Here is a 20,575-nt window from a genome sequence, read left to right on the forward strand (position 1 = left end):
CATCCCTTCTGTCTCTCAAATCTCTCCTGCCTTCCACCCTACTACAGACCTTCCCTTGTGTACTTTCCTCCCCTGCCCCTTTCAATGCTCCTTAGGAATCTGTTCATTTCAAACATTCGCCAGTTCTGACGAAGAGTCATCGACCCAAAACGTTAACTCTGCTCCTCTCCACAAATGCTGCCTGACCCGCTGAGATTTCCAGCATTTTCTGTTTTTATTTATATATAGGATAAAATCAATATTGGGGGTGGGGGGGGGGGGGAAGAGACTCGGTCATTATTAAGATTCTTAACACAAATGAAAACTTTTGGGAAATGCTGCTTTAAAAACATTTTATTATCTTTTATCAAACAATCCTTTGTACTGCAAAAATAAGATATACAGGTTTAAAAAGTAGTCGGATACACATGATCATACATTTATTGTGGATCAGAGAAATAAGTTGTTGTTTTTTTTGTTACGGTTTAAGTGCTAGATTCCCGTAGGGTGTATAAAAACATGCTAATATATTAAGGGATGTGAGGATAGAGCAGGAATGTGGAGTTGAGGTTGAAGGTCGGGTTCGAGGGGCCATATGGCCCACTCCTGCTCCTAATTTTTCTGCTCTTATACTTAGAAACACCATTAAACTTAGATTATCTGATGTATGATTTAACATACATTTTTTTTAAATAATGTATTCCATTCCAATTTCTGATGAGACATTAAACTGCTGTCTGCCCTCTTAGGTGGACATAAAAGGTCCCATTGCACTATTGGACAAAGAGCAAGAGAGCTCTCCCAGCGGCCAATAAAATAGATTATCTGGTCATTTTTGTGGGACCATACTCTGTATAATTTGGCCGCTGCATTTGCCTACCTGACAACAGTGATTACATTTCAGAAGTGCTTCGCTTGGGGACATTGAGGTTGTGAAAAGTGCAAAAGATGTATCCTGCCCAGCATTTAAGAAATTCATGTTTTGAAGAGTAGGGTTGTGCTTTCAGTCTGAAATACTTTCCTCAGAGAGGTTTGTGAAAAATATCGAAATTGTCAATTTGAACAGCCACGGAAGAGGACAGCTGGCCAGAGACCTGCTGAGTCTTTCAGCGAGAGTTACTTTGCTGACCGAAGCAATTAGCCTCTCAGTGAGCAGCCTGCCTCACCTTTAATCACAAAGGCAGTCCCAAGCTCCAGTGTAAATGAGGTGCCTGATGGTCCCAAGCTCCAGTGTAAATGACGTGTCCGGTGATCGACCCACGATATACGTCAGTACAACATGGCCGCCTCGCTAGCAGGCAGACATAGAATTAAGCAAACGGGCACATTCTCCTGACAGGAGAAAGTGGGGCCGGAATTGCCCACCGCCCAAAACTGCACCGACCTACCGTTTTCGAGGTCTTCTGGCCGGCGCAATGGATGCGGCGGCCTATACGGAGAAATTCAGCTCCTCGAACTTTTTTATCAAGCGGGGCGGACATGGCCTCATCATGGGGGCAGAGCGGAGTGAGCTCCACTAGCAGGGCGGACGTGGGGGGGCGGGACAGCGACCGGGAGACTTTTGCAGGTGTATTTCCCTCCCGGGGCGGCTCCGTTGCAGCGCGCACTCTCTGATGACATCTTTAAGACGCATCTGCAGGATCATCACACCGCAACAAAAAGCCCCAAAGTGAATTTAGCAAGCATCGGCTGCCCCGTGGCTGCCAGTGGCCTTATTGGGAGGCTGAATTTTGGCCTCATTAAGTCACGCGCTCATTAATGTGTGTACTACAGTTGGAAAGTACTTTGTGTGCCGTATTGATCTCTAATCCCAGAAGAGCGGCTCTTATTCCACACCACTGTAGTCGCTCCATATCCCACACACCTGAGCGAGGCCGTTACATCGCCGGCAGTCTTGTGATGCAGATCCACCTAAAAGTCTGAGCTGACAGTAGCCTGTTTCACCAAAGGTCCATGTGTCACAGAAAGACCTGATCACTCTGGGCTAACTTTAGAGGTACATAGGTCCAAAATAGATGCCTTGGGAATGTAACAAGGCACTTAAAATAAATTCTGACTAGAAATAAAACACAGCATCATCAATTTATTGTTTATTATATCTTGAAGTTTGCATGTGTGCAATTGTAGAGAATATAAAGCAGTGAAGTTAGGTTTTAAAAATTCAATTCAGTTAAAGAAAAATATTTTTAAATTTCTCACTGAATTCGTAGCCAATATTTCTGTATAAACACGGTGGATCATACTGGATCCTGTGTAAAACGATGCACTCAAAATACTATAAAATGCAATTTAAAGTTGTGTATTGAGTTAACATTATACATAGTATCAAAATTGTCCTTCATTTTCAGTTTGCCTAATTTGTTAAACCTCAGCTAATTTGACAGAACTAAAAGCAGATATGAAAGAGACACATTTAGAACTCAGAAACCTTAATAAGTTAAAATTCCAATACACTGATCTTAAACATGGAATATCACCATCATTTTTTCCCTTTGTGCTCAAAACGAGGGAGGTTATTGCTGGGAAATGGAACACTCTCTGGTGTTGAGTCTCTAAGTAAAAAGAAATACTTGCATTTATATAGCGCCTTTCACGATCACTGGACGTCTCAAAGCGCTTTACAGGCAATGAAGTCCTTTTGGAGTGTGGTCACTGTTGCAATGTGGGAAATCAGTATCAAGTGCTTTGAGATCAGATGCGATTAAATCTCACTCAAGTACAGGGTACATCATAATTTTTCCCCCCTTAATGCCAAGCTCAAAAAGAACTCCCTATTATATTGAAAGACATTTTCGTTTCCCATACCAGCCAATGCTATAGCTCTGTCAAATCAGATTGCCAATTTAGCGATGGTTTTGTACTGCAGGCTCAAATCATTAGGAATTGGACTGAGACAGCCCCAAACCTATTTCACACATCACCCATATAGCAAGTGGACTTTCAGTCTGGGCTGGATTCAAACCAGAGTCCTGGAAGATGAAAGTAGTGTGTGTGAATCCACTGTGCCACGAGGACACTTTCTGTAAATCAAATAGTTATAAAGATTAGAGATAATGGGGGCAAAATTCAAATTAAATGAACAATTAGCGACAGGGCCGGAGGTTCCCCCGGCGCGAAATTCGGCCCTTCCGCCCCTCAGCGGAGGCGGAGCGCTATCTGAGGTGCTTTGCGTCCGTGGATGGGCGCTGCCGAGGCGTGCCGTTCAGCGCAATGACGTCACAACGACCCTCCCCTTTTAAAAGTGAGGGTCGCTGCGAACTCTGCAGCCGCTTTCGTGGCACGCACTGGGCCACCAGGGAGGGTTTTGGCTGGGCCAGCGGCTCGGCACCCAAGGAGTGCCGGGCTGCGTGGTGGTGGCCCGGCCTCACTTGCGGTTGCCAGCACAGGGACCTCCCCATTAAGGGCAGCCGGGGCGCCCCAGCCACGCCAGCTTCGTGCCCCGCTGTCGTTGGCATCGCCCCGCGCCAATCAAAGTGGTCGGCGCAGGGCGGTAGGGGGTCATCGCCGTGCTTGTGCTCCCACGGGTCACAGCGCAAACTTGTTTTCGGCCACAGAATCCCGAGGGGGGGCGGGGGCTCTTGCAGCCGTGCCCAGGCGATAACAAATCAGCGACCCATTACCGTCTGCAGGAGGCGCTACACAAGCCTTTCGGAAAGGGCCAATTTCACCCCCAACATCCTTTAGATTTGGTCTCAATTTTTGCTTAGAGAGGGAGGGTGTAAGATATAATCGAGACAACCGCTTAGGAGCAGCTTCCGTGCCAGATGGTGTTAAGGGGCTGAATTAGCAGCGGGGGAGATCGAGTCACAGTGTATTTCGGTGCAATAGGCCAAAATGGAAAAGGAAGATTTGTGAGCAAAGGAAAGCAAACTTGTTCACACAGCTACCCTTTGAAGCAATGTGTTGAAAGTGACGTAATGAGAGCTTTTTTCAGACACAATAAGGCGCTATGTAAATGCAATGTTTTTTATTTTGGGCAACCCACATGTAGCAGAAGTGGTGTCGGCCAAAGAAAATCCCCACTAACCTGTCGAACAGGGCTGCTCCTTTCATGGTCTTTAAAAAAGTACTATGATCTGGAGAAACTTAATGGATAAATGCAGATTTGTTACAACACTAACGCAGACGTTTACCTTCTTTCTCATGATCTTTTGCACTGGTTTGATTTATAAAAGACACGATACTGATGGTGAGGCTCACTCTAAAGAAGATAATACAAGCAGCAATTGTTGAGTGAGTCCAGCTCACAACTTACTGGGACTCAGAAACCTATGATAGAGAGAAACTATTTCCTCTGGTGGGAGAGTCCAGAACAAGGGGCAAAACCTTAAAATTAGAGCTAGGACGTTTAGGGGTGATGTCAGGAAACACTTATTCACACAAAGGTAGTGGAACTCTGGAACTCTTTCCCCCACCCCCCATAAAACTGTTGAGGAGGGGGTCACTTAAAATTGTCAAAAACTAAGTGACAGATTTTTATTAGGTATGGGTATTAAGGGGGTAAATGGAGTTGAGGTACAGATCAACCATTATGTAATTGAATGGCGGAACAGGCTCACGGGGTTGAATAGCCTACTCCTGTTCCTATCCAGGAGGAAATGATGTGTTAACAAAAAAATTATATTCTTTTCTGAACATAAATATTAAAATGATACAAAAAGTCCAATCATTTGGCTTTATATGTCCAAAGAAGCTCATGGTTTAATGAGGTCATTGTCTCCAACCAATCTTCCAGTAACACTTTATTTTCACCAGATTCTCTCGGGAATTGTCGACTTCCTCCATAGATGCTTGTTCCTAGCAGCTCAGTGTTATTGATTTATAAGTGACATAACACATATTAACAAGAGGCAATCTCTTAATTTTCACATTGGTGCAGTCCCAATTTACAGTCTCGCACCTTGCTTCATCATCTGCTGTCTTGTGTACTCCCACATGAGCAAAGCTCCACTCACATGAACATTGAGCGATCGGATGATACCACACTGTGGGATTTCCACACATACATCAAGGTGCTGTATCAAATTGGCAGGAATTCCCTCTCGTTCATTCCTAGGGAAATAAAATTGAACATGTAAACTCTGGGGGAAAAAAATATTGGTAAACTTTTGAATATATTAATATAGAAATGGAGGACAAATGGCGTTTCTTCATCGCCGCTGGGTCAAAATCCTGGAACTTCCTCCCTAACAGGAGTGTGGGAGTACCTTCACAAGACAAAGTCCACCACCTTCTAAAGGGCATTTAGGGATGGGCAATAAATGCTGGCCTTGCCAGTTACGCCCACATCCCATGAATGAATACAAAAAAACACTTCAAAGAGTACTTAATTGACTGTAAAGTGCTTTGGGATGTCCTGAGGTTGTGAAAGGCGCTATATAAATGCGAGTCTTTCTTTCTAGAATCATAGAACTTTATGGCACGGAAGGAGGCCATTCGACCCATCGTATCTGTAACCCAATATACAAACTTGTAGCTAATTATGGTGATAGCTACTCAGAATAACTATCTCTATAACCAATTCTAACAATTGAGATAGAGTAAGACTGATTTGGTGAGTGTGAGGTGTGTGAAAGATACCTGCAATGGAAAAATGAAAACCCGATAAGCAAACTCACTTTCGTCTTCATGCTACATCTCCCACATACCACTTGCATTTTGATTAACTAGCAAGCTCAAGAGGATGTTGGACCTTTTACATGAGATTAAACCCAAATATTGTTCAGTAAAAGTATGGAGATTGTTCCATGTGGGACCACTACAGATGAATTGCCTTGGAGGTTGAAGCCAGACATGGCTGTAGAGCGAGCTAAAATGATCCATAACATTCTCTATGAATTTCCTCCCTGTTAAATATAACAGCGCAAAATAGTCTCCTCATTAGCCAATAGGTAAATTTCTGTTTAGAAATACTAGGAGTTCGAAACAGGAGCATGGTTTTGCAGATTCGCCTACTGTTATAAATACAGCTGGCTATCATGCGCAGCATCTATGTAGCAACACGAGTGAACTGCAGACTGGAGTTTAAAGGCAGCAACTGGGAAAAGAAAATCGGTCAGAGGTGGTCACTTTTATATACTGTGTGAAAAAGGCAATCGTGTGACTGGCACCCTGGCATCTTTAGGATATTGCCCTCCCTGGCAATTTGTCCCAGTGCTAGTGATAGGTGGTTGTGAAATAACAAAGAGCATAAAGGTTGCACTGCTAACAAGCTAGCAAATAAACATATTTTTGGGGCAAAAAAAAATTAGTGCTGATGCCATTTTGAAAAGGGGCATGCTGAGAGAACTTATGTTCCTACCACCTGTGGTCTGTCCTCATTTCCTAGGTAGGATACCATAGGCACGCCATCATGTCACTGGACATGACCCTAAAGTAGCTGGGTTGAGGAATCAAATCTCGAACTCTTCAAAAATATATTTGTAATAAAATAAATAAAACCCCGGCATGTCAGGTAACTTGAACATAATAAAAATAAATACAAATATCAACATGCTACGATACTCCTTTACCAAATTCGAAACATATTTTGGGATGAAAGTGAAAAATGGACTCCACAAAGGTTTACTGATAACTGTGTTTATAAGATGGATGGAGCAGTCAGTGACTGCTATTTGTAGATCTAAAGCTTTCAGGTGGACACATTCATTTTCTGGTAACTCAAATTCCTTTTTTTGTCCGCCTAATTAACTTCTTGCTTTTTCCATTGTACATGACGCACCTGAACTCACATGAACTTTCCAGTTTTCCACACAGCAACACTGTTTGTCCAGGGACTGCTGAATCATAACCGTGGTAGCAAATATTGTTGAGGACAGTCAAGAGCAACTTAAAGCATCGATACAAAGTTGGATTTATAAAAAGGTACAATACTAAAGGGTTTCATTTCCTCTGTGCGGCATTTTTATTACATTGATTAATGCATCTGCGTTAAAGCTCTAGTCTCTGCTAGTTTAATGCAATTGATCAATAAAACCAGAAATTGCAGGAAAAACGAAGCAGGTCAGACAGCGGAGAGAGAGAGCAATGCAGGGTTAACAGTTCAAGCCAAAGACCTTTGGTCAGATATGGTCAAGTAGGAGAGAGCAATGTAGAGTTAACATTTCAGGTCAATGACCTTTCGTTAGACCCAAAATGGTAACCCCTACGTTTTTCTCTTTGCTGCCTAACCATTTCTGACCAAAGGTAGTCAACCTGAAATATTAACTCCTACGTTTCTCTCGCTGCTGTCTGACCTGCTGAGTGTTTCTAGCATTTCCTGTTTTTATTTCAGATTTTCAGCATCTACGCTATTTTGCTGTTTGTTTAAAAGCAATTGTTAGCCTGTTTAAAAATAAACAGGTGTTAAGACAGCGCAGACAAGAATTAAACACATTAACCAGTGTGCTAAAGATAGCGGAGATTCTAGTAAATCTATTGTGACGAAATGAAACATTTAGTCTATGATGGCTTATTGGATTGATCAGAACACACCCAGGGTAAAAACTGGTAACCTAATTTCAGGCCACAAATAATATACATCATGGTCTTGTATTCTGGAGACATCAATGTGCACCTTAAGCTGGTTCCTATGGAACAAAAGCAACAACAATTTATATTTATATAGTGCCTTTAAGATAGTAAAATGTCCCAAGGTGCTATAAAACAGGAGTGCTATAAAATAAAATTTGACACCGAGCCACATAAGGAGATATTAGGGCAGATGACCAAAAGCTTGGTCAAAGAGGTCGGTTTTAAGGAGTGCCTTAAAGGAGGAGAGGTGGAGAGGCAGAGAGGTTTAGGGAGGGAATTCTAAAGCTTAGGGCTGAAGGCACGGCCACCAAAGGTGGAGCGACTGAAATAAGGGATGCTCAAGAGGGCAGAATTGGAGGAGCGCAGACATCTCGGGGGGTTGTGGGGCTGGAGGAGATTACAGAGATAGGGAGGTTTAATATGCTGGTGAGTTCAGAGCTATTAATGTCATTCTGTCCTAATAATTATGTGAACAAGTGTTCATTTTCTGCAAACACGAGCTGAGCAAAATAGTTGCGACAGATCAGATGAGTTTCGCAGGAAAGAATCAAACCATTCTATTCACTTACAAGCATTCTGTGGGACTATTTACGGTGCTCGTTTGTTTGGCAGTGGTATTCAAAATGCTACGTTAAATCCTATAAGTGTAGTTATAAGAAAACATTTTTAATTCTCTTTGTTCTGGGATTTCTTCAAAAGAACTGTGGTTTTATTGTGCTGTATTGCAACAAGAAGCCAGTGTATGTTGCTCTCAGGGATACAAGCCTAGTCAAAGGACTCTGTCGTAGCAAGTAGCCATGTAAGTATTATATTTTTTTCAAGAGTCTGTTTTAAAAGAAAAGAAAACTCGTATAAAAGTGCTATATAAATGCAAATCCCACAAAGAGCAATGAGGTAACAGCAACCAGACAATCTGTTTTAGTGGTGTTGGTTGAGGGATGAATGTTGACTCGGACACGAGGAGAACTCCTTGCTCTTTTTTAATGCCATGGGATCTTTTACATTCACCCGAGAGGACAGATGGAGTTTCGATTTAACATCTCACCTGAAGGATGGCACCTCTAACAGTGCAGCACTCCACTAAAGTGTCAGCCTAGATAATGTAGTCTAGTCTCTGGAGTGGAGCCTGATCCCACAACCTACTGACTCAGAGGCGAGAGTGCTACCCACTGAGCAGCAGATGTGTCTGAGGTTTTTAACAATGAAGAAATTAGTAAAAGATTGTAATAGTCAATAAATGTGTTTAGCTATTTATAGCCTGAGCCATAGTCTGATAGAGTTGTTATTCTTCCGACAGAAGACAAGGAGAGCAGTTGGCTTTGTGTGATGTAATCCAGTAAGCCTGGATACAGTTTGACTCCTGCACCTATTTCTATAAGCCTAGATTTTGGGCAAACAAAGACACATTCTGATTTCGTAAGGGACATCTGGACCGGAATTTTGCCGACCCTGGTGGGTCCAGGCGGTTGGTGTCCAATGCGGGTCGCAACCCCGCTGCTGGCTCCATCTCACTGTCAAAAATGAACTTACCATAATGGGGCCTATTAAGCCCGCCCAGCGCATTTCCCAGCGCAATTAGGTGGAGCGGGTCGGGTGACATCATTCATGACGCGATTTAAGCTGGGGTCCTTAAAGGGGCCCATGGCCATATTACATTTTAAGTTTAATCTAACATAGTGGATATTGAATCGTTACTGTACAATAATACAATAAACGTTATGAGTGACAAAGAATATCAAGTAATATGATGCCATCTACAAATATGATCAAGAACATAATTAAAAAGTACATTAATTGGGAAGTTATTGGTGCTTTAGTCACAAATCTATAGACACTTGTATCAGTAATTGGTACAAATAAAAGGTGTGTGTGTATAGGTAATACATAAAATTAAACAGATTTTAAATGTAATTGTGAAGGGGTGGATTTACAATCTTACGCAAGTTCAGCAGAAACCCTGACAAACAGTGTAAGTGGTGCTTACAATGTGTTTCTGGGAATTCTGCAGCTCTTCCGTTGATGTTAACAATGGGCAAGTGAAAGAACCGTCACAGAAATTCATCCTAGTCTCAGACTGAAAAATTAAATCAGTCATATTCAGGGAATGAGTGATGAGAATGAAATTGTTACGATTGATGACTTGATTTAATGTGTAACTGGACAATAACAGTATACTGTAAGAAAAATCTGACCAGAAAAAAATTATTTCAATGGTATATATAATTTTTTTTATAGTACAGATCAATTCACTGCAATTACTGTTGAGTTGGAAGGCAACAATCGAAAATGGCCAGTGAAAAATGTAATTCCCTCACCATCCAGGCGAGCACTTACATCCCTTCAGGAATTTCTGAATTAACATTTACCAGTAGTTTTTCAAGTAGTACATAGAAATATAGAAACTAGGTGCAGGAGTAGGCCATTCGGCCCTTCGAGCCTGCACCACCATTCAATAAGATTATGGCTGATCATTCCCTCGGTACCCCTTTCCTGCTTTCTCTCCGTACCCCTTGATCCCTTTAGCCGTAAGGGCAATATCGAATTCCCTCTGGAATATATCCGATGAACTGGCATCAACGACTCTCTGCGGCAGGGAATTCCACAGGTTAACAACTCTCTGAGTGAAGAAGTTTCTCCTCATCTCACTTCTAAATGGCCTACCCCTTATCCTAAGACTGTGTCCCCTAGTTCTGGACTTCCCCAACATCGGGAACATTCTTCCCACATCTAACCTGTCCCATCCCGTCAGAATCTTATATGTTTCTGAGATCCCCTCTCATCCTTCTAAACTCCAGTGTATAAAGACCCAGTTGATCCAGTCTCTCCTCATATGTCAGTTCAGCCATCCCTGCAATCAGTCTGGTGAACCTTCGCTGCACTCCCTCAATAGCAAGAACGTCCTTCCTCAGATTAGGAGACCAAAACTGAACACAATATTCCAGGTGGAGCCTCACTAAGGCCCTGTACAACTGCAGTAAGACCTCCCTGTTCCTATACTCAAATCCCCTAGCGATGAAGGCCAACATGCCATTTGCCTTCTTCACCGCCTGCTGTACCTGCATGCCCACTTTCAAGGGCTGATGAACCATGACACCCAGATCTCGTTGCACCTCCCCTTTTCCTAATCCGCTGCCATTCAGATAATATTCTGTCTTCATGTTTTTGCCCCCAAAATGGATAACCTCACATTTATCTGCATTATACTGCATCTGCCATGTAATTGCCCACTCACCTAACCTGTCTAAGTCACCCTGCAGCCTCTTAGCGTCCTCCTCACAGCTCACACCGCCACCCAGTTTAGTGTCATCCCCAAACTTGGAGATATTACACTCAATTTCATCAGCTAAATCATTAATATGACTTGGAAAGAGCTGGGGTCCCAGCACCGAGCCCTGTGGCACTCCATTAGTCACTGCCTGCCATTCTGAAAAGGATCCGTTTATCCCGACTCTCTGCTTCCTGTCTGCAAACCAGTTCTCTATCCATGCTAATACATTACCCCCAATACCATGTGCTTTGATTTTGCACATCAATCTCTTGTGTGGGACCTTGTCAAAAGCCTTTTGAAAGTCCAAATACACCACATCCACTGGTTCTCCTTTGTCCACTCTACTAGTTACTTCCTCAAAAAATTCCAGAAGATTTGTCAAGCATGATTTCCCTTTCATAAATCCATGCTAACTTGGACCAATCCTATCACTGCTTTCCAAATGCGCTGCTATTTCATCCTTAATGATTGATTCCAACATTTTCCCCACTACTGATGTAAGGCTAACCAGTCTATAATTACCCGTTTTCTCTCTCCCTCCTTTTAAAAAAAGTGGTACATAAGAACATAAGAATTAGGAACAGAAATAGACCATCGAGCCCCTCGAGCCTGCTCCGCCATTCAACAAGATCATGGCTGATCTGGCCGTGGACTCAACTCCACTTACCCGCCCGCTCCCCGTAACCCTTAATGGTTAAAAATCTATCTATCTGTGACTTGAATACATTCAATGAGCTAGCCTCAACTGCTTCCTTGGGCAGAGAATTCCACAGATTCACAACCCTCTGGGAGAAGAAATTCCTTCTCAACTCGGTTTTAAATTGGCTCCCCCGTATTTTAAGGCTGTGCCCCCTAGTTCTAGTCGCCCGGCCAGTGGAAACAACCTCTCCGCCTCTATCTTGTCTATCCCTTTCATTATTTTAAATCTTTCTATAAGATCACCCCTCATCCTTCTGAACTCCAACGAGTAAAGACGCAGTCTACTCAATCTATCATCATAAGGTAACCCCCTCATCTCCGGAATCAGCCCAGTGAATCGTCTCTGTACCCCCTCCAAGGCTAGTATATCCTTCCTGAAGTAAGGTGACCAAAACTGCACGCAGTACTCCAGGTGCGGCCTCACCAATACCCTGTACAGTTGCAGCAGGACCTTCCTTCTTTTGTACTCCATCCCTCTCGCAATGAAGGCCAACATTCCATTCGCCTTCCTGATTACCTGCTGCACCTGCAAACTAACTTTTTGGGATTCATGCACAAGGACCCCCAGGTCCCTCTGCACCGCAGCATGTTGTAATTTCTCCCCATTCAAATAATATTCCCTTTTACTGTTTTTTTTCCCAAGGTGGATGACCTCACACTTTCCGACATTGTATTCCATCTGCCAAACCTTAGCCCATTCGCTTAACCTATCTAAATCTCTTTGCAGCCTCTCTGTGTCCTCTACACAACCCGTTTTCCTACTAATCTTTGTGTCATCTGCAAATTTTGTTACATTACACTCTATCCCCTCTTCCAGGTCATCTATGTATATTGTAAACAGTTGTGGTCCCAGCACCGATCCCTGTGGCACACCACTAACCACCGATTTCCAATCCGAAAAGAACCCATTTATCCCGACTCTCTGCTTTCTGTTAACCAGCCAATTCTCGCTCCATGCTAATACATTTCCTCTGACTCAGCGTACCTTTATCTTCTGCAGTAACCTTTTATGTGGCACCTTATCGAATGCCTTTTGGAAATCTAAATACACCACATCCATCGGTACACCTCTATCCACCATGCTCATTATATCCTCAAAGAATTCCAGTAAATTTGTGAAACATGATTTCCCCTTCATGAATCCATGTTGCGTCTGCTTGACTGCACTATTCCGATCTAGATGTCCCGCTATTTCTTCCTTAATGATAGTTTCAAGCATTTTCCCCGCTACAGATGTTAAACTAACCGGCATATAGTTACCTGCCATTTGTCTGCCCCCTTTTTTAAACAGAGGCGTTAGGGTTGCTTTCCAATCCGCTGGAACCTCTCCAGAGGCCAGAGAATTTTGGTAGATCATAACGAATGCATCTGCTATAACTTCCGCCATCTCTTTTAATACCCTGGGATGCATTTCATCAGGACCAGGGGACTTGTCTACCTTGAGTCCCATTAGCCTGTCCAGCACTAGCCCCCTAGTGATAGTGATTGTCTCAAGGTCCTCCCTTCCCACATTCCTGTGACCTGCAATTTTTGGCATGGTTTTTGTGTCTTCCACTGTGAAGACTGAAGCAAAATAATTGTTTAAGGTCTCAGCCATTTCCACATTTCCCATTATTAAATCCCCCTTCTCATCTTCTAAGGGACCAACATTTACACTTTAGTCACTCTTTTCCGTTTTATATATCTGTAAAAGCTTTTACTATCTGTTTTTATGTTTTGCGCAAGTTTACCTTCATAATCTATCTTTCCTTTCTTTATTGCTTTCTTAGTCACTCTTTGCTGTTGTTTAAAATGTTCCCAATCTTCTAGTTTCCCACTAACCTTGGCCACCTTATACGCATTGGTTTTTAATTTGATACTCTCCTTGGTTATCCACGGCTGGTTATCCCTTCTCTTACCGCCCTTCTTTTTCACTGGAATATATTTTTGTTGAGCACTATGAAAGAGCTCCTTAAAAGTCCTCCACTGTTCCTCAATTGTGCCACCATTTAGTCTGTGTTTCCAGTCTACTTTAGCCAACTCTGTCCTCATCCCACTGTAGTCCCCTTTGTTTAAGCAAAGTACGCTTGTTTGAGACACGACTTCCTCACCCTCAATCTGTATTACAAATTCAACCATACTGTGATCACTCATTCCGAGAGGATTTTTTATTCGGAGATCGTTTATTATTCCTGTCTCATTACACAGGACCAGATCTAAGATAGCTTGCTCCCTTGTAGGTTCTGTAACATACTGTTCTAAGAAACAATCCCGTATGCATTCTATGAATTCCTCCTCCAGGCTACCCCGTGCGATTTGATTTGACCAATCGATATGTAGGTTAAAATCCCTCATGATTACTGCCGTTCCTTTTTCACATGCCTCCATTATTCCCTTGATTATTGCCCGCCCCACCGTGAAGTTATTATTTGGGGGCCTATAAACTACGCCCACCAGTGACTTTTTCCCCTTACTATCTCTAATCTCCACCCACAATGATTCAACATTTTGTTCATTAGAGCCAATATCATCCCTCACAACTGCGCTGATATCATCCTTTATTAACAGAGCTACCCCACCTCCTTTCCCTTCTTGTCTATCTTTCCGAATCGTCAGATACCCCTGTATGTTTAATTCCCAGTCTTGGCCACCCTGCAACCATGTTTCTGTAATGGCCACCAAATCATACCCATTTGTAATGATTATTGCCGTCAACTCATTTACTTTATTTCAAATGCTGCGTGCATTTAGGTAGAGTGTTTTAATACTAGTTTTTAAACCATGATTTTTAGTTTTGACCCCTCCTTCAGCCCCTATATATTCAGTGGCCCTTTTTGTTTTTTGCCTTGGGTTTCTTTGCCCTCCACTTTTACTCATCTCCTTTCTGTCTTTTGCTTTTGTCGCCTTTTTGTTTCCCTCTGTCTCCCTGCATTGGTTCCCATCCCCCTGCCATATTAGTTTAGCTCCTCCCCAACAGCACTAGCAAACTCCCCCTCGGACATTGGTTCCGGTCCTGCCGAGGTGCAGACCGTCCGGTTTGTACTGGTCCCACTTCCCCCAGAACCGGTTCCAATGCCGCAGGAATTTGAATCCCTTCCTGCTGCACCACTGCTCAAGCCACGTATTCATCTGAGCTATCCTGCGATTCCTACTCTGACTAGCACGTGGCACTGGTAGCAATCCCGAGATTACTACTTAGTGGTGTTACATTAGCTGCCCTCCAGTCCATAGGAACTCATCCAGAGTCGATAGACTGCTGGAAAATGATTACCAATGCATCCACTATTTCTAGGGCCACTTCCTTTAGTACTCTGGGATGTAGACTATCAGACTCCAGGGATTTATCGGCCTTCAATCCCATCAATTTCCCTAACTCAATTTCGCTCCTAATAAGTATATCCTTCAATTCCTCCTTCTCACTAGACCCTCGGTCCCCTAGTACATCCGGAAGGTTATTTGTGTCTTCCTTTGTGAAGTCAGAACCAAAGTACTTGTTCAATTGGTCTGCCATTTCTTTGTACAGAATCTCCATCAATCTGTTAGATGATGTAATCAACATGTTTTTATTTTGGTTTGTTTTCCGCTGTCAAGCTGGAGCAATGGCCACGGATCTCACATAAGAACATAAGAAATAGGAACAGGAGTAGGCCATACGGTCCCTCGAGCCTGCTCCGCCATTCAATAAGATCATGGCTGATCTGATCATGGACTCAGGTCCACTTCCCTGCCCGCTCCCGTAACCCCTTATGCCCTTATTGCTTAAGAAACTGTCTATTTCTGTCTTAAATTTATTCAATCACCCAGCTTCCACAGCTCTCTAAGGCAGCGAATTCCACAAATTTACAACCTTCCGAGAGAAGAAATTTCTCCTCATCTCTGTTTTAAATGGGAGGCTCCTTATTCTAAGATCATGCCCTCTATTTCTAGTTTCCCCCATCAGTGGAAACATCCTCTCTGTATCCACCCCCCTCATAATCTTATATATTTCGATAAGATCACCGCTCATTCTTCTGAATTCCAAAGAGTAAAAGCCCAAACTACTCAACCTTTCCTCATAAGTCAACCCCCTCATCCCCGGAATCAACCTAGTGAACTTTCTCTGAACTGGCTCCAAAGCAAGTATATCCTTTCTTTAATATGGAAACCAAAACTGCACGCAGTATTCCAGGTGTGGCCTCACCAAAACATTGTACAGCTGTAGCAAGACTTCCCTGCTTTTATACTCCATCCCCTTTGCAATAAAGGCCAAGATACCATTGGCCTTCCTGATCACTTGCTGTACCTGTATACTATCCTTTTGTGCTTCATGCACGAGTACCCCCAGGTCCCACTATACTGTGGCACTTTGCAATCTTTTCCCATTTAAATAATAACTTGCTCTTTGATTTTTTTTCTGCCGAAGTGCATGACCTCACACTTTCCAACATTATACTCCATCTGCCAAATTTTTGCTCACTCACTTGGCCTGTCTATATCCTTTTGCAGATTTTTTGTGTCCTACTCACACATTGCTTTTCCTCCCATCTTTGTATCATCAGCAAACTTGGCTACGTTACACTCAGTCCCTTCCTCCTTAATATAGATTGTAAATAGTTGGGGTTCCAGCACTAAGCCCTGCGGCACCCCATTAGTTACTGGGTGCCAACCAGAGAATGAACCATTTATCCCAACACTCTGTTCTCTGTTAGTTCGCCAATCCTCTATCCATGCTAATATATCACGCCTCAGGTTGATGGACGTGGTTCCCGAGCTGCGTGAATCCTGTGACCTTGCAGGGAAATTTAAAAAATCGGGGGAAAAAGACTCTTAAGTGCCTGTAAAGTTCCTCATAATGATTTCAATTGTTTCCTCCCCCATTGCAGGTCTGGTTGGCTCTGCAATGACAGACACGTCTGAAAGGCGGATGGAAGCGAGATGGCAGCGGTTCATCTCCTTTCTGTCTTTTGCTTTTGTCGCCTTTTTGTTTCCCTCTGTCTCCCTGCATTGGTTCCCATCCCCCTGCCATATTAGTTTAGCTCCTCCCCAACAGCACTAGCAAACTCCCCCTCGGACATTGGTTCCGGTCCTGCCGAGGTGCAGACCGTCCGGTTTGTACTGGTCCCACTTCCCCCAGAACCGGTTCCAATGCCGCAGGAATTTGAATCCCTTCCTGCTGCACCACTGCTCAAGCCATGTATTCATCTGATTCCTGCGATTCCTACTCTGACTAGCACGTGGCACTGGTAGCAATCCCGAGATTACTACTTAGTGGTGTTACATTAGCTACCCTCCAGTCCATAGGAACTGATCCAGAGTCTATAGAATGTTGGAAAATGATCACCAATGCATCCACTATTTCTAGGGCCACTTCCTTAAGTACTCTGGGATGCAGCCTATCAGGCCCCAGGGATTTATCGGCCTTCAATCCCATCAATTGCCCTAACACAATTTCCTGACTAATAAGGATTTCCTTCAGTTCCTCCTTTTTGCTAGACCCTCGAACCCCTAGTATTTCCGTAAGGTTATTTGTGTCTTCCTTAGCGAAGACAGATCCAAAGTATTTGTTCAACTGGTCTGCCATTTCTTTGTTCCCCATTATAAATTCACCTGATTCTGACTGTAAAGGACCTATGTTGGTCATCACTTATCTTTTTCTCTTCACATATCTATAGAAGCTTTTGCAGTCGGTTTTAATGTTCCCTGGAAGCTTCCTCTCATAGTCTATTTTCCCCCTCCTAATTAAACCCTTTGTTCTCCTCTGCTGAATTCTAAATTTCTCCCAGTCCTCAAGTTTGCTGATTTTTCTGGTCAATTTATATGCCTCTTCCTTGGATTTAACACTATCCCTAATTTCCCTTGTCAGCCATGGTTGAGCTACCTTCCCTGTTTTATTTTTACTCCAGACAGGGATGTACAATTGTTGAAGTTCATCCATGTAATCTATAAATGTCTGCCATTGCCTATCCACTGTCAACCCTTTAAGTATCATTTTCCAGTCTATCCTAGCCAATTCACGTCTCATAACATTGAAGTTACCTTTCCTTAAGTTCAGGACCCTAGTCTCTGAACTAACACTGTCACTCTCCATCTTAATAAAGAATTCTACCATATTATGGTCACTCTTCCCCAAGGGGCCTCGCACAACAAGATTGCTAATTAGTCCTCTCTCATTACACAACACCCAGTCTAGGATGGCCAGCTTGTTAGTTGGTTCCTCGACATATTGGTTTAGAAAGCCATCCCTAATACACTCCAGGAAATCCTCCTCCACCGCATTGCTGCCAGCTTTGTTAGCCCAATCTATATGTAGATTAAAGTCTCCCATGATAACTGCTGTACCTTAATTGCACGCATCTCTAATTTCCTGTTTGATGCCATCCCCAAACTCACTACTACTGTTTGGTGGTCTGTACACAACTAGCGTTTTCTGCCCTTTCGTATTCCGCAGCTCTACCCATACTGATTCCACATCATCCAAGCTAATGTCCTTTCTTACTATTGCGTTAATTCCTCTTTAACCAGCAATGCTACCCCACCTCCTTTTCCTTTCTGTCTATCCTTCCTGAATGTTGAATACCCCTGGATGTTCCCAGCCTTGGTCACTCTGGAGCCATGTCTCCGTAATCCTAATTATATCATAATCGTTAATAGCTGCCTGCGCAGTTAATTCATCCACCTTATTCCGAATACTCCTCACATTGAGGCACAGAGCCTTCAGGCTTGTCTTTTTAGCACACTTTGTCCCTTTAGAATTTTGCTGTAATGTGGCCCTTATTGATTTTTGCCTTGGGTTTCTCTGCCCTCCACTTTTACTATTCTCCTTTCTATCTTTTGCTTCTGCCCTCTGTCTCCCTGCATAGGTTCCCATCCCCCTGCCATATTAGTTTAACCCCTCCCCAACAGCACTAGCAAACACTCCCCCTAGGCCATTGGTTCCGGTCCTGCCCAGGTGGAGACCGCCCAGTTTGTACTGGTCCCACCTGCCCCAGAACCGGTTCCAATGTCCCAGGAATTTGAATCCCTCCCTTCCGCACCACTCCTCAAGCCACATATTCATCTGAGCTATCCTGCAATTCCTACTCTGACGAGCACGTGGCACTGGTAGCAATCCTGAGATTACTACTTTTGAGGTAAAAAACGAGTTATTTGCCTTTTTTTAATGATGTCCAAACTAGCTCTGAACTGTCTTTTACAATCACTGGAACACATTGCTACAGTATAATTGAAATAAATTATTTGAATTATTAGACAAATTGACTAGAAGCTTGTCTTTCAGTGAAACCTTGTCCAAATCAGTTAAGCCATGGAGCTCCCTATGTATAGGATGAATGACAGTTAACAGTAATTTATTTTCTATTGAACCTTTGTTCATAACTTATTCAATTGATGTTGTGATACATGTTTTAGCGGAATTAATAAGTAACTGCATGTGGCTCCCCAAAAATAAACCAGTGCTTGTGTGATACAAGATAAGCAAGACTACCAGGTCTTGTGGGCAGTACAGACATCATACTCTAATTCACCTCCTTTCCTTGCTGGCACAAATCCAGCTCAACTGCAACAAATCAGATGCACCCCTAGAATATAAAATCACCTTTAACCTGGGCTACAACAGCTTTTAGATACAAATCCAGAAATTTCCATTTTTGTCATAATGCGTTTGGCCTGTCTTTGGGAAACACAATGGGGCCAAATTTGCGGTCGATATGATGACGTAATCACAGAGTATGCTGTCATACCACCTTTGAAATTGACCGCAAGTTTGTGTAGACAAAGAAAAGCTGTTTCCATTAGCTGATGGTATACTGGCTAGGGGACACAGACTTAAGGTTTTGGGCAAGCGATACAGGAGGGATGCGAGGAAGAACTTTTTTACGCAGCGAGTGGTAATGACCTGGAACTTGCTGCCTACGAGGGTGGTGGAAGTGGAGACGATCAATGATTTCAAAAGGAAATTGGATCGGTATTTGAGGGAAAAAAACTTGCAGGGCTAATGGGATAGAGTCGGGGAATGGGACTGATTGGATTGCTCTAGAGAGAGCTGGCATGGTCTTGATGGGCCGAATGGCCTCCTTCTGTGCCGTAATGACTCTATGATTTGCCCATGCGTTAAATCCCAAACTTCTGACTTGACAGATCATCCACTGCGACTGTCAAATTCTCAATGCTGGCGTAGAGTTGGGCTAATTGCCCAGCAACTGCCCAGCAATTACGCAGTCAAATCTTACGGCTGGTGCAGGAGCCTGTTTGCATTGCGTAAGGGGATGGGGAATATGCAGCATCTTGAAATTTACACCAGTTATTTTCATAATGATAAAAATTTAAAATAAATATCTATATCCACCTAACCAATATCTCCTCTTTCTAATTATTACAGCTGATCCCAATACAACTCGCGGAGACAAATAGGCAAAGGATGACAACAAACTACCAAAGCACCAACGTCCTTTTCATTTCAGAGCAAGATTACATGAATATTTTAATAGAAAAAATCCCCCTTGTGCAGCAGCTGCGATGCATTTCACAAAACTGGGTTCACCCACGGAAAACAAAGAGGAAAAGAACATGTGCCTAACGTTTTCGGTTAACTGTTTGAAATGTCGGTGACATAGCTGACTATTCCCTGAGGTTTTAATGATTTGAACCAATTTAACAAACTATTAATGAAATGTAATTTCTCTGCAGTGAAACTCTTTCACACAAGAAGCCTAGACACACAGGCAGGATAGGTACATCGTCTCCACTAAAATTAAGGATTAAAAACATGTGAATGGGCAGCTGAGATTTTGGATTGCTGATTGGCGCACTGCTCCACGTGACTCCAGGTATGCTGACACACATAGTGCACCCCTGGGCTGCGCACAATTCTGCAGAAAAACAACGCAAGTTTCCGAAGGGGGCCTAGCACCAGGTAAGTGCCGATTTCTTGCGGAGGTCGGCAGCGTGCTCCTTAGCTACACCGCCGACCACAATTTCAGGGCCATTGTAACTGCATTAGTTACCACTATAGATTTGAAGCATTCAAGTCACACAACTGGATTTCGCCTTTCACATTCGGCAATGTGTAACCACTGACTGGTCAGTTTCAGCTGAACGTTTTTGCTGTTTTGTTTCCAGCTCGTTATCCTTGCTGGATTAAAAAAAACAACTCCAATACCC

At 43.2% G+C, this 20,575-nt stretch overlaps 1 protein-coding gene across 1 annotated transcript in view; it reads right to left on the bottom strand.

Moving 5' to 3' along the window:
- Window positions 1–2,094: 2,094 nt before the first annotated feature.
- The window catches only part of LOC139272973 (probable methyltransferase TARBP1), a 246,165-nt gene continuing 227,684 nt past the window's right edge, over window positions 2,095–20,575 (bottom strand). The window contains exon 30 of the mRNA XM_070889181.1: window positions 2,095–5,031. Within this exon, the coding sequence (XP_070745282.1) occupies window positions 4,866–5,031 (166 nt within the window). The 3' untranslated portion in view covers window positions 2,095–4,865. The remainder of the gene's footprint in view (window positions 5,032–20,575) is intronic.

This window comes from Pristiophorus japonicus, chromosome 9 (assembly GCF_044704955.1).
Source record: "Pristiophorus japonicus isolate sPriJap1 chromosome 9, sPriJap1.hap1, whole genome shotgun sequence".
Taxonomy (NCBI): domain Eukaryota; kingdom Metazoa; phylum Chordata; class Chondrichthyes; family Pristiophoridae; genus Pristiophorus; species Pristiophorus japonicus.